At 26.8% G+C, this 15,447-nt stretch overlaps 2 protein-coding genes across 2 annotated transcripts; one reads left to right on the top strand and one right to left on the bottom strand.

Annotated features, from left to right (window-relative positions):
- Positions 1–5,903: 5,903 nt before the first annotated feature.
- On the bottom strand, positions 5,904–8,329 carry LOC111038625. Its single transcript, XM_022321803.1, has 8 exons — positions 8,195–8,329; positions 7,991–8,101; positions 7,872–7,913; positions 7,767–7,808; positions 7,346–7,423; positions 7,071–7,259; positions 6,867–7,013; positions 5,904–6,768 (listed from the first exon to the last, which is right to left on the bottom strand). The coding sequence occupies exons 1-8, from the start codon at positions 8,327–8,329 to the stop codon at positions 6,691–6,693; spliced, it is 822 nt and encodes a 273-aa protein (XP_022177495.1). The 3' UTR covers positions 5,904–6,690.
- Positions 8,330–10,850: 2,521 nt separating this feature from the next.
- LOC111038620 lies at positions 10,851–15,447 on the top strand. Its single transcript, XM_022321789.1, has 13 exons — positions 10,851–11,054; positions 11,126–11,200; positions 11,328–11,402; positions 11,497–11,607; positions 11,745–11,928; positions 12,064–12,325; positions 12,391–12,777; positions 12,886–13,271; positions 13,330–13,451; positions 13,905–14,057; positions 14,273–14,446; positions 15,025–15,163; positions 15,269–15,447. The coding sequence occupies exons 1-13, from the start codon at positions 10,851–10,853 to the stop codon at positions 15,445–15,447; spliced, it is 2,451 nt and encodes an 816-aa protein (XP_022177481.1).

Here is a 15,447-nt window from a genome sequence, read left to right as displayed (position 1 = left end):
AATAAGTAATAAAGTTGTAAGTTGCAAGTTTGCAACTTGCTTACTCGCCTCAGTGTCTTTTGTGTTTATGTTCCAAAATATGAAGTCTGTACTCTGTAAAGTGAATAACTGATTTTTCAATTTCTGTGTTAGTTAATTTTTATTTGAATTATAAAATGTATATTTTAAATTAATAACATAACATTTTTTGTCTAGCATAGGTAAGTGTAGATCATGAAATATATATTTTAGATCATAGGTGCATTGAACAAATAAATCTCAAAATACATTGTAGGTTTAAACAAATTTATTACAATTACATGTATATAATATATTTACAAGTTACAACTACCTAGGTACATATATACAAAAATAAAAAATGTGTATTGTATAATATTAAGTAGGTACTTATACGGTAGATACCTTTATACATATTAGTAATTTTTTTAGTCAATTAATTCTAAAAAGTTGTATAAAATGGTAAAATATGACACAAAATTTAATAATATTAATTATAAATGTTTTAGAATTGATAATTTCCTATTTTTACGTTTAGTTTCAGATAACATTGTTCTATTTAAAAATTTAACACTAGAAAAAATTCTAAAACGAATAAATAATTTCATAAGAAATTGCTTATTAAATAACTCACATGGATGATTAAAACGTACATTACATAGAAAATCATTTAAAAGATAACCAACATTATCTCTTATGGCAATTATTGGAAACTGTTCAATAAAAATATTTTCTAACTTAAGTATATAATTATAAAAATCATTGTGGGGCATTAGTAATTTACCAAAATTAGAGTCATTGTTTGAAGAATATGATTTAAAAAAAGATAATAGAAACGATTTGTCTATAGTTTTTTGGCAATTTGCATAGTCCACACAAACTTGACATGAATGGATTTCTAAACATTTCTTCATCAAATATCCACATACGTAAGTATAAGCATTAGCCTCTGGAATATTCAGTTTTCTGTAATCCACTGTACCAACTTGTAAGGATTTGAACTTAAATATATGTTTTTCCTCAGGAGCAAGCACATTCATTATTTTGTTATTGGGCTTGTCATTCATATGGCCTAGAACTTGGTCCAGATCTTCAATGCAATTAGCCCCAGGTGAATGTTTGAAGTACTGAAGACAAAATATTTTTTTAAAAGACTGAATGAATTGAACTGGAGTAGGATTTGTATTGTTGCCATGTTGCTGCCGAAAAGTACCAAACAAATTTTCCAGAGAATCTTGGTTTAAACGTCCAGTACAAATTGAAAAGCCTGGCTTATTGGTCGGATTTAAAGAATGCCAAAGCATTCTTAATCCGGAAATAGAAACCAGCCAACCATTTATAAAGTTTGTGCGTTTTGTTACATCAGACTTATCAATTTTGTTTATAACCTTCATGTTTTTAAACATTTCAGTCATTTTACTCAAATGGTCTGTCTGAGGTGCTGTGTTTGTAAAAGGCTGGTTGTAAATTTTACCATTTGGGATATCTGTGGAATTGAATATATCAAATAACTTATCCATGTTATTGATAAAATATATGGTACTTTGTGCATCAACCGGTAATAGCCCGCAATTTAATGCTGTGGACATACCAGCAGCAACACTTGCACTAAAGACTTGGGCTGCTAAACGAACTTTCATCTTATCGAATGGACCGGGGTGAATATGAAAGTAAGTTAGTTTTGGTGCCATTCGAAGATTACATTTATTATCATAGTTGTAAAAGATATCCAAATATTTTTTGTCCACCACTTCATCATTGATTTCTATCATATGTTTAAAAAACATGTTCCTTGTTGACTTTAATAAGTGAGGTGGGTCAAAAATATAAATCACTTTTTCTCCATCCACTTCAAAAAATGGTTCTTCAGGAGTGACATGATTGGAATTGGAAAATTTAATAAAATTTGAACCTTGATCAGTGATGAATGATTTCACATTCAGTTTAATACTTCGAAGTCTGCGTATAGTTGAAAAAATTATGAGGTTCAGATCAGTGCCAGAACAGCTGTTGGAAACAAGATAATATGCAATAGGCTGCTTCCAATTGCTGTTGATTCCTCTGATCATTAGAACAAGAGCATATTTAGCTGGCTCGTAAGTTCTAAATGCACCAGATTGGTTAAAGCCAATAATTTGGTCTTTAGAAACATTGTAAAACAAATTTGTTTTCAAAGACATTTCGTCTGCACATAAAAAGCAATCTAAGGCTTCAGGTTTAAAGGTGCTGATTTTGAATTCTAAGAAGTCAAATAGAAAATCATTTAGTCCGGGTTGTAAATCATATTGCTCAGTGACTCTCCTTAAGGTCCGAACAGTTGGAAGAGACAATGATTTTTGAAGAAAATTAAACACACCGGGGCTGATGAAATAAATTGTTAGTGCAAATTGCTTTATCTGCTTGGAATATCGTTGGCCGCGCTGTGACTTGTCTTTGTTTTGAAAATTATTCTCTACTATTAAGAAAATTGATGGTGGTAAGTGTTGTTTACAAACTTGCATGCAGTATTCAATTGTGGTTGTATGTTGTAGTTGATTTTTTAATTCTGTTACAGTGTTGAGAGCATTGGTAAGTCTATGTCGAAGTACCCGTTTTCGTGGTGTTCCTGAAGACAAAAAGTTTGGTGTTTGAACACTTGACGAAGATGTTTCAACAGAGGTAGAAGCGTCATATGAATCAACACTGATTGAACCTAAAACAAAGAATAATAGATTATTAATTATTATAATAGGATTAGGCTGATCTGCAAATACAGTAGAAACATTTAAAATAAGCTGTAACATACGTAGTATTGAACAAGATTGAGAAGCAATAGGTGTCGAACAAGATGGAGGGTCGTCAATTGCAAATTGGTCATTTAAGGGTATCAATTCTTCACTATTATGTAAGGATGATATTTCATTTTCTACAATGTTACCTAGTTAAAAAAAAATAATAATTACAAATTACTTAATTTTTACTTTCTAATTAGGTAGTGACCAGCTTTGCACAACGCTAGCCAGTGTACACTAGGTATACAAGTAAACAATGAATAATGATGCTTACCTTTAAACAACGTNATACAGGGTGTCCCACGGAGTTCTGACAAATGAAATAACTTTTGTTCTAATCAATATTTTTTAAAAATTTCTTTTAAATATAATTCATAGACACTTGCGCTACATTTTTAGAATGCATTTTTTATTTTTTATTTTTTAATACTGAAAATAAAAAACTTAAAAATTGATAAATTTTTTTTTCGAAATATTCAATATAGCCAATTTGTAAATCTGATTTTTAGAAAAATTTATTTGGTAAAAACACTTATTTAAGTCAAATGGCTGATTTTTTACAATTTTTTTAAATATCAATATTTTCGTTAAGTAAATTACGATCTAGTTTATGCTAGAAACCTTATAATTTAAAATATTAATAAAGTTTTTTAAAAATATTTTATAATAAAATTTAGGTTTTTTTAGGTGCATGTTAAAATCTAATTATTTTTTTTATTGTATTTATTTTAATAATATGTGATGTATAAACTATAAACCATTAATACAATGATACCCGCAATTATTGATTAAATAATTATTCATGTGTTTAATACCAGAAACGTATAATACTAATTTTACAATTAATTTTAGCATTTCATTTGAAATAATCGTTCGAAGAATACGGTTAGATAAATATTCGTTAAATTTACTGCTACTGGGCAATTTATCAGACCTAATAGTAAAGACCAGAAGTCTAAATGAAATTATATCTCAATTTAACAATGCCCTTATAAACGATAAGTACAATGGTCATACGGATCGGATATTTGAACCTTTCTATCTAATCCCCACTCCCACCAGAACTTCGAGTGAACCACGCCTGCAGCCTGCCGTATCAGCAGTATCAGTTAAAAACATTTTAAAATTTACCAAGATGGTTACATAATATAGCACTGGTTATTGATTCTTGGTATGTGGTCTTATCACTTATCACGTATGACTGAAAACTGAATGAGAATTAACGGACAACGGTTTATGGTGAATCAACTGCACTTCTGTACGATTTTGTCATGCGATTTAAGATAATTAATAACATATTAATAATTAATAATTATGTCAAAATGTGAAATCGTGATCAACAGCAATTGTAAACTTTTCTGAAAACATGTAAAAATGAAATAATAGTTTATTTGGATGTTCATTGTTCGTGCGGATGACAATGCATCATTCTGTACTTTTTTTTGAAATTCTGTACCGATACACGTTACAATGCCTTTTTAAATTCATAGCATGCCAATCTATTTTGATAAAACTGTTAATGATTGGGTATTTAAAATAATGTTTAGCTGTTTCGTGTAAAGTCGTGTGCTAAACTGCATAAAATTAATTTAGTTAAATGTAATAAGTTATTTTTTCAATACCATGATTGATAACAAAACATTGTGGACTATCAATCATCAAAAAAAGTTTAGCTCCAAAATGTAAGTATAGGAGATGATTTTAGTACACGTTTGTTAATAACATTTTAATTTAATACAATATGTAATTTGATGCCTATTTGTTGTCATATTGTGTACTACACACTTTGAAGTACAACTGACAGTGTACATAACTCATTAGTCATTACATATTTTTTTTTCTATCTTCTATAGTTCCATACTATTATTTTACATTTTTACTTGTTATTAAAATAAATCAAAAAAATATATTTAATCATGGGTAGTTTCATGCAAAATTATACAAAATTTTACAATCAGTTAAATATTTGCAGTACTTTGACTTACACTGTGGGCAATTGATTTGATCCATTCCCGTATGATAGTTATGAAGATTGAAACTTCCATTATAATTGAACTATTTTATATCTACTTGTAAATATGTATACATATTGGATTATCAGAAAATCAAATATACATACCTATTGCTATTAATTGTAAGTACAACTGAATAAGCTCTTTATAAATCTGATTATTATTAATTTTTAATACCATTTCAGAACTTTGGTTATATTATACTGTGTCTACAATATTTTAACTACATGACTACTTGATGTATTTTATTGAATTAACTGCTGTGGTCCAATCATCAGATGTATGGAAAATAAATATATATTTATATATTTTATTTTCTCAATTAATTATTTTAGTGCGATTGAATTTCTGCTAAACTAAGTTAAAATAACACCAACATCAACTTTAAAAAATGTAAGATAATTTATTTAAATAATATTTTATATTAACTATTAAATAGTAATAGGTTTTAATTCTTTTTTAGGATATCAGTTGTTTAAATAACTATGAATCTATTGATGTAATTATTCAAATTGAAAATCTACATGTTGTGTCATCATTGAAAATATTTGTATTGTTCTGAAAATGTTGTAAAATCAAGTAGAGGTTATTGATTCAATTATTATTATTTTTATTATTATGTATTAGTCGTGGTTTAGTGAATTTAATCTAAATAGTTTAAGGGATGAATTTTGGCACTAAACTTAATTTGTAATCATTAATTAAATGTTAAAAAAAAAAAAAATCTTTAGCTATTTTTAAGTTTTACTTACATTTTTTTCTTTTAAGGTTTTCCCATTAGTATTTATACTTAGGAATAAAGTACCTTTTATGTAACAAAATATTTCACTTAATATTAGATAAAATTTTTAAAAAATCATTTAAATATGTGTATTAAAGTAGTGAGAAGAAAATTATTTAAAAAAAAAAAATGTTATAGGTGTTATAATTAGAATTTTAGAAATACTATGAAAAATCAATAACTTTATAAAGTGCTTAGCAAATACAGCTTTTTCTGAATTCAACAAAATATGAGACTTAAGGTCATACACTTCTACCTTTTATTTGGTTCCAAAATTATTTATTGATAATTTTAAAAAACATTTAGATTTATTTCTATCTCTGTCACTAATGAGGTGGATTATAAAAAGACAATTCATTTTTTTTTTTTTGGAGTAATGACTGAATTTGTTTAATTACTAAGATTTTTTAGATTATACACAAATACTCTGCTTATGCAATCCGTTAAGTATAAATTCTAATCTTTTTTAGTTAATTAAGTGAATTTAGTAAGTATTTCAAAAATAAAATGATTTTACTAAATTTGTATCTTAACAGAAATCACTGGTGTGCATAGCTGCATACTGTGGACATAGGTATCCTACAATAATTAACAAACTGTATTACAATACTAATATGTATAAGGTAAATAGGTATACATATAGTTTTAATAGTTTTTTAAATATTTATGATCACGAATATTAGTTGTTCATGAACTTTTTATTTATAATAATTATTAATAATACCGTTATATTACAATTAAATTTAAATTAAAGAGTTGATTTTTAAATTAAATGTCTGAGAATGCCTACAACAGCTACATAGTAGCTACATTATATTTGATGCTTCTTTTTGAATATAATATGTATATCTTAATGATTTTCTACTATGTTAAAACAATTAAATCAAACAAAAATAATTTCAACCCACAATCTTTTTGATTTGTACCTATATCACAAAATGTATGATTATTATAATATTTTAATTATTAAATAAAAGTTAACCCTCAAGGCCCACAGTTATTGATTTATGCAAGTTTGTTAATGTTTCTGTTAAGATACTTAAAGATAAACAAATTAATAAAATTAATATTTAGTTATTATAATAGGATTTTTATTTAAGTTCTTACAAGTTATATGTATAACATATTGTTATGGCCAGCATTTAGGTTGCTGGTAATGAACTACCTGTCCTTTTTTCCTATCCTGAGTTGGGCATCTTGGTGTATTCTTAAACATAAAAAAAAAAATATAAGACATTAATTACTCATGTACCTATAATAAATTATTTAATAGGATAAATAGTAAAAAAAACCTATTAATATTACTTTATTTTTTTTGTCTTCCCAATATACAAATCTTGCTTTGGCCTTTCGTATTAGGTACTGATCTTCTACAGTTTGTTCACTAATTTTTATGCCCTTTAAAATGTCCAAAAATTTGCTATGTTTGGGACACCACCATTCAGTACAATTCTAATAAAATACAAATTATGAAGTTGATATCAAAATCATTTTAAATTAATACTATACATCATTTATTTTCAATGCGTCGACAATTTTGAAACTGCTTGGCTCATCTTCTACACTTAAATTTTTCATTTTTGAACATACCAGTTTCTCAATAAATGAAATCTTAGTTTCAAGTGGCTGTAAATGATCTTTTTTTACATAATTACTTATGTTAGACGATGAGGATAAATCATGTACAGTTTGCTGCTCCTGAATGTAAATAATTATAATTTAGTGAAATGTGTTAGATATTTTGTTTACTTGTGTGTTTTATTATTTACTAAATTTATTTTTACCGATTTGTTTTCTTGGTAATCTATTATTGTCGGCTTATCTTTCACCTCAACTGTGGCCAATATTTTTCTAAGCGATTCCTATAAAAATAACACTTAGCATTTTTTTTTTAAATAATTTTCATACTTGTACTTACAATGTCTTTCTCTAAATCATCATTTTTTGTTTTGAGTATAGACTATCAAAATAAAAATAAATAAGTACAAAATATTGCAATTAATATTACTGTTATAAAAGTGTATTTATCAAATTATAATGTTATACCTATAATTATATTTTACTATTATTAAATCTAAATGTGCTATAACTTTGGAAATATTGGGCCAATTTTTTTTTATGTCATTTTATTGTTAAAAAAAATTAATTCGGCACTGAAAGGGTTAAGTATGATATATTTTATAATTTTGTTACTAGAGTACTTACATTATCTTCTTCCAGGATATCATTTTTTGTTTTGAGTATAATCTATCGGGGAAAAAAATTGTAAATATTAAGAATTTTTTTTTTTTACTTGTATTATAAACTTACATATTTTTCTTTATAGGCCTTTTCTTGGACTTTTAATGTTACCTAATAATATGTTATTGTAAATAAATTGTATACTATGTAATTATTTGTTTATTATTTATTCTACTTAAGTCACTTACAATTTCTTCAGCGAGTGACTTATTTTCTGTTTGAAGATGTATCACATCTTCAGCATAATAATTGCTCTCTGCTTTTTTATTCTTCAACTGATTGTCTAATGTATGGTATTGCTTTAAATGTGTGTGTTACACATATGTGTTTTATTATTTTCAGAGTATAAATAAAATGTTAAAAAATAGATATTAATTTCAATTTTTACATACCTGTCGTAAAGTGTCCATTTCATTAATAGCATCTTTAAGTGCGTACTTGAAAAATTGTAATTCTGTCATGTTGTCATCCTTATTATTTTTCATGTACTCACAATATAATGAACCAATATCTTCAAAAGTGTCCATTATTATAAAATAAACTTTTAACTTTAAGCTTTCAACAATTATAACTGACAAATAATGTACAACGTGTGCCTTTCAATGTAGGAATCTAAACCAGAAATACTACACAAATACATATGTACCCATGTAGAATATTTGTTCAAGTGTCAATCTTTCCAGTTAGATAAAACTAATAAATGTACTATTTATAAAATATTAATCAAGTTAAGATAAGCTTTATATCTTGGTTTTGGAAATCCACAATTTGTGTTTAAAACTATACTGTATTTATTAGTTGGGTTTTTTAATGAGACTCCTACAGCCTATCTAACTTTTGACAAATTTCAGCTATAATATAAATTAGTTAAAATTGATTTAGTGATGCCTGCCATTTATAGCAATGCTGAGTATTCAGACATGTTAGCTATTTATTATGAATGTGGTAAAAGTACACTAAATGCCTCTCGTCAATATTTATTAAATTATCCAGAACGAAGACAACCTTCACGAGCTACTTTTACCAATGTGGCAAAAACATTGCGCTTAACAGGTAAAATTCAATTTTAATAATAATATAAATATTTTATGAATTTTATAAATTTTATTAGTACCTACATACTTACAATCTATTATAAAAAAAAATTTAGTAAATAACTGAAAAAATATTAAATAAAGCGCAACTTGGTTTTATTTTTATAAAAAATATACAGTTTATTCCTTAATACATATTATGTATACTTAATTATACAATATAAAATAAAATAAATAATCACATTTCTAAAACAAATTGAATATACAACCTAATTTAAGGACCTATTATAGTATTGATCATTGTAACCAAAAACAAATCGATATGTACAAAGTACAACCTAATTTAAGGAACTATTGTACCTATTCCTATATTATGTACCAAATACTTTCATTTTTTGTTGCAAGCTACATCATGAATAAAAAATAAACAAATAAAATGAAAGATTATAGACAAACATGAATTTGAATAAATAGGTATCGATTAGACAATAATTACATTATGAAATTGACATGCTACTTTGCATTAACATATTTAAAATAAGACTAAAAAATAAAAATGTTGTACAGGCAAGTTTCCAGATGGCCATCGATCAAAAAATCACACTGCTGTAGATGATTGTAGTACTGTTGATGTTTTAGCTGCATTTAGTTTCATACCACATGCATCAATAAGATCCGTAGCTCGGCAAACAGATATTTGTAAATCAACTGTACATCGCATACTAAAAAAGAATTCATTTCATCCGTTCAAATTACATTGTGTTCAAGAATTGAAACCATCTGACCCAGAAAGAAGACTGCAATTCATATCAGTAATTGCAAGCTTATATGATCAGGATAGTAAAATATTGAACAATATATTGTGGACTGATGAAAGTCTTTTTAACAATAACGGCATGGTTAACCGCCATAATGCACATTATTGGAATGATTCAAATCCATTTTGGACAAGAGAAACAAAGTCCCAAGTTCGATGGTCCATAAATGTATGGTGTGGTATATTAAATAACACATTAATAGGACCTTACTTTTATGGGGCCTGCTCGTGACTGTTTAATAAGGAGCAACATTTAGGCAATTTGTAAGCTCGTCGCCGCCGCCCGGTACCTATGTGTTAGTCGTAAATGATTATTAGTGTGAGTGCGGACGGACACGCGTACCACCACCCACCACCCAACCATGTTGACAGACATCGCAAAGTTATTTATAGCGGAATTATTATATAATATTATCCGTAATCGTTCGTTCGGAACGATTGAACCCTTATACAAATCTTATTTTTACTACGTGTTCAAATCTACTCGTATTTACAATCCAATTTCATTCAGATAGTGAAGTAAGTGAAGGACGAATCACGAATGTTGGTATTTTCATTTTTATTGCAATTTTCGCACTCTTATTTGTGTTTATTATATAGTCTAAATAGTGTTTATTATGGGCAGTAAGAAATACAGAGTTGAAAAAAAAACTTTAGCGGCTTATAGGAAGAAGAAAGGTGGAAACAAAATCACGTAAGTTATACTTCGACTTCTAAGTAACAATGTATGGTCATCAGTTGGTTGGCAGGTATATAATAAATTTAAACATCGTTTAGCAAACGCGTTCAAGATAATTTGACTACCTGCAGCGCTGCGATTGACAAAAATACTCCAAACGCAGATGGATCAAAGTAATTATTGTCTTTAGATTTATTTATTCCTGAGATATAAATATATATAATACAGTAAGTATGGCTATATTTTTAACTATATTATTGTTTACAAAAGGAAAACACCAACAAGTACCTGCAGTACTTCAGTTGACGTACCATGTGATGAAGAGCCAAACAAGTGATCATTAAATTTTATTTTAGATTTTGAGCCGAGCAAATAACCAATGAATAAATTCAGGGGCGGACTGGCTATTTTTGGCCCAGGGTGCAAAATTAATTAGGGGCCCGTAATTTTTTTTCAAACCTACCTGAATTAGGAAAGAGTCCTTAGTTTTATAAGTAAATACAAAAAAAAANATAAAAATGGCATGTTGTGTACCTTTATGTCCTTATAAGGATTTAAAAATTAGTTTGTTTGGTGTTCCTAAAACTTCTCCTTTAAGGGATGAGTGGGAAAAAGTTTTAGATGTTAGTTTTAAAACTAACTCTAAAGTATGCCGTTACCACTTCAAAAAAGAGGATGTAGTTGATACTTGGGAATCTGGTGCAGGACTTAGCAAGTATACAGTAAGTAAAATAATATTATTTATTAATACTATAGAATACTCTGAATACTCATACAAATTCATATTTTTCAGATATGTTTGAAAAAGCCCAGACTTGTTAAAGATGCGATTCCTATTAGTTTGGATTTGTTGTTTGCAGTATCAAATGTAATTATCCATAACACTAAAATTATCATTTAAAAAATATCGTGGAATATTACATTATAATATTAATATAAAATAATTATGTACCAATGACTTACGGAACTCGTCTTTGATGTTGACTGTTATACAGGTACATGTACAAGATGATTTAAATCTAACTGACATATCACAAAAAAGTAATACCTCAACTTCTAGCTCATCTGAAGTATGTACTAATTATAAAAGCAATTAATAATAATGCCAATAAAATAATTGTATATTCACTTAATTTTTTCATGTACCTTCTTATTTAACTTTAGTCTACTGGCATATTGATCACTAATATTAAAAATGAGCACAGCTATAGTGTATCTGGTGAATCACAGTTAAATGATGATTTATTTATGTTACCATCACCAAAAAGATTGAAGGTACCTATATTAATTTCTATTAAATCTAACTATATTTCAATGTAATTTTTTATCACATAGATGTGTATGTAATTTACACATATAGTGTTGTAATTAACTTGGTTTAAGTTACCTAATTTTTTCTTTTATTGTATTAGATGCAAAAAGCTTTAGATTTCCAAAACCTGTTGTCTCAAATTTACTTGTTAAAGCTCCCAGAGAAGTGGTATTATGATGTTAGCCAGACTAATACTAAAATTAAAGTTTTGTGTTTCCATAAATTGGGACCATACAGGAATGATTTCACTCGAGCTGTAGAAAAACAATTTGTTTTTACTGAAGGTAAAGGTTTTAAATTTCCATAACAATATTGAAATACGTTTGATTGGTGGCTTATTGAAACATTTTTAATTTATTTAAGCTATTTTATTATACTTTTTTTATAATTAAATATTGTAATTTTGTAATGATTAATAGATTTACAACTTATACTATATGTATATAGTAAAAAAATAGAAATAACCGACATAGGATTCATCTCTAATTTTGAAGTTGAAACATACGAAGATTTACAAAATGTAATTGATAAATTAAATGAAATCAAAGTATGTCACGGTTCTGTATCTTCAAGCCAATTTAATGATATAAAGTCTTCATACGGTTACCAGTTTGTTGAAACTTATGGAGTATGGAGACATTTAAAGTGCTCTACAATATTAAAAGATGACACTGTAAATAGGTAGGTAATTATTTTTACTTTTTATTTTTATTTTTTTTATTAAGTTTAATATTTAAAAATTTTAGCAATATTTGTATATGGTGTAAACGCTTATGTTATATAATAAAAAATAAGAGATGGCGCATGAAAAATAATCAAAATACCCGCATATTTTTTTCTCCAAACAAGAAAAAAAAATTAGTAAGGATTCAAGATGCTCAAACACTAATGAAAAAGAAATGTTCAAGAGCCAAAAAAAAAATTATTTATCTTGAAAATAGCCTTAATGAAATTAAAAATAAAATGAAACAAATTTCTCAATCAACACTTGATGATATTTTAAAAGATTCCAATATTTCAAACAGCCAATCAGATCTTATTCATGAAATTTTCAGAGCAGCTAAAATAAAAAATCCAAAAAATAGGCGGTACAGTGAAAATTGGATGTTACTATGTATGCTTTTACAGATAAGGTATTTATGTCGGCGCAAATAAAATTTTATCTGAAAATACAATTAAATATTAATTATACATATAAATTAATTACATTATTTTGTTTTATGGGTCAAAAATTTTTTTAGATCTCCTAGTGGTTATTCATTTTTGAGGAACAATAATATACTACCACTGCCATGTCCTAATTCTATTAGAGCACACTTACTAGCGGTGGAAATAGGATGTGGATTCGATAAAAATTTTTTTAAACTTTTAAAAAAAAAATTTATGAACAAATCAGAACAAGAAAAACAAGGTGTACTTGTGCTCGATGAAGTGTTCTTGCGAGAAAGTGTAAGCGTTAATAGCCGAACATTATCATACATAGGACTAGAAGACTATGGAGGTGAAATTATAACTGATAATTCTCAAAAAGAAAAAGCTAACCATGCATTGGTTTACATGTGGCAAAGTCTGGCTGACAATTTAGTTCAACCAATTGCTGTCTTTGTTACCAAAGGAACTGTTAAAGGTTAATTAATAATAATATAGGTAATTTAAATTATACTAATTGAATTATTTTGTTGTAGGTATTGATCTTGCTAAACTAACTATTAGAGCTATCATGTTGATGGAAAATGCTGGTGGCCAAGTAGTTGGTCTTACAACGGATGGTGCAAGTACAAATAGAACAATGTGGGGTCATCTAGGGGTAATTTTAGTATTTAATGTATAATATTATATTAACATTATATTATACATACATTATATACTATATTATAGTCAGGGACCCAATATTATTAGGGGACGGGAGTCTGCAGACTATACATATTACATATTATATTATATGCATTACGTAATATTTATAATTTTAATATAAAAGTTTTTTTGCAAAATATTTATATTTATATAAATTATAAATAGATAAGTGCGAAACCAGAAAATTTTCAAAATTATTTTCAAAACCCATACGATTCCTCAAGAAATGTCTTTGTGTTTTCTGATGCACCTCATTTTTTAAAAACAATTCGAAATCGTTTATACGAAAAAAAACAATTACAGGTGAGTATAGTGATAGTTATCCACCATCTTAAAACTGTAAATAATTATAAAACACTCAAAAGTGTGTACTGAAATTGTATACTCTTATACTTTTTGTTTTCAGATACACCCTTCAAACAAACCAATAAAATGGGAGTATTATTCTAATATTTTCAAGATTGAAGCTAATTCAATTCTTAAAGTATGTCCAAGGCTAACTAAGAATCATTTTGAGCTTAATAATCTATCAAAAATGAAGGTGAAATATGCAGCTCAGGTAAAGACGTAAAGTTAAATTGTATTACTAACATTAATTAGTAATTATTATAATGTTACATAGTACTTATGTTATATACTTATATCTATTAAAAACTATAATAATAAATATATTACTATAAATATACTACTTACTACCTATCATATTAATACAATAATACCTTGGATTATTAATGAATGCAGAATTATCTTTACAAGTAATTATATACTTTATAGTTGTTTAGTATGTCAGTAGCAAATGGTATGGAATTTTATAAGAAGAAAAAAATTGAAGGTTTTAAGGACTGTGAAGATACCATTAAATTTACTATTATGGTCAATAATATGTTCGATGCTCTCAATAGAAAATTCCCCGCTGAAGGAATTAGAAAAAATAGCAGAGACTTAGAGGTTTTTTATATGTTGTGTACTGTGTTTGTGTTGTGATTCATGTGTAGTACATAGGTAGGCACCTTAGGTACCTACCTAAGTACCACTTAATTGTTATGTTATATTATGTTGCTAACTAAAGTATGGTATTGGTATTAATTTGTATGAAGTTTAGGACCAACACTTGTTAATGGGTCCCTAATTTATAGTAGTTGTGCTATTTTTTTGAAATTAAATGTTTACTAAAATATATTCAAAATTATTGTATATAATATTTAATATTTTAATTAATAGGTGTTGAAAGAAGCATTAGATTGGATAAACAGTTGGGAATCAAATTTAAATAATAATTATATTGGAAAAAATGATTTTTTAACTTCAAACACTGTCTATGGTTTAAAAATCACTTTAAAATCTACACTAGATGTAGTTAATTATCTACTGAATGACAAAAATTTTGCATATGTATTGACATCTAAATTTAACCAAGATTGTTTGGAAGTAAATATAATTAAAATTTTAAAAAATATATAATGGGCATACTTACATAATCTTCATTCTAAATAATGTTTTCATTAAAACTAATATTTATTTTACAGATATTTTTTGGAATTGTACGACAAGTGGCTGGTCCAAACGACCATCCTTCTTGTCCTTCTTTCCTCCAACTTTATAGAATGCTTTCAGTATTTTCATTGATTAAGCCCCCTAAAAGCGGTAATTGTATGATATTTGAAGGTAAATTTTATCAAAATTCAAAATAAAAACTAATTAAATAGACTAATATAATAATATATGTATGTAATTACATTGTACCTATTATATAAATATAAATATTTTTAGATAATGCTCCTATAATAACAATAGCAGATTTAAAACAGATTTCTAAAGACCCTGCAAACACTTCAATAAGAGAAGAAAAAATTGAGAAGCTAAAAGAAAAATTGAATACTATTTCAGATGAAGGATATTGGGATGTCGATGAAATTTTTCAAGAACACGATTATTCTGATTCNTTATGA

This window comes from Myzus persicae, unplaced genomic scaffold, assembly GCF_001856785.1.
Source record: "Myzus persicae strain clone G006 unplaced genomic scaffold, MPER_G0061.0, whole genome shotgun sequence".
NCBI lineage: Eukaryota > Metazoa > Arthropoda > Insecta > Hemiptera > Aphididae > Myzus > Myzus persicae.
This window is presented reverse-complemented; position numbering and strand designations above follow the sequence as displayed.

Coding starts and splice junctions, on each gene's coding strand:
- LOC111038625 (XM_022321803.1), bottom strand. CDS start 8,329: ATGGACACTTTTGAAGATATTGGTTCATTATATTGTGAGTACATGAAA. Junction 7,260..7,345: donor ATTACCAAGAAAACAAATCG/GTAAAAATAAAT, acceptor ATTTACATTCAG/GAGCAGCAAACTGTACATGA. Junction 7,014..7,070: donor ACGCATTGAAAATAAATGAT/GTATAGTATTAA, acceptor GTATTTTATTAG/AATTGTACTGAATGGTGGTG.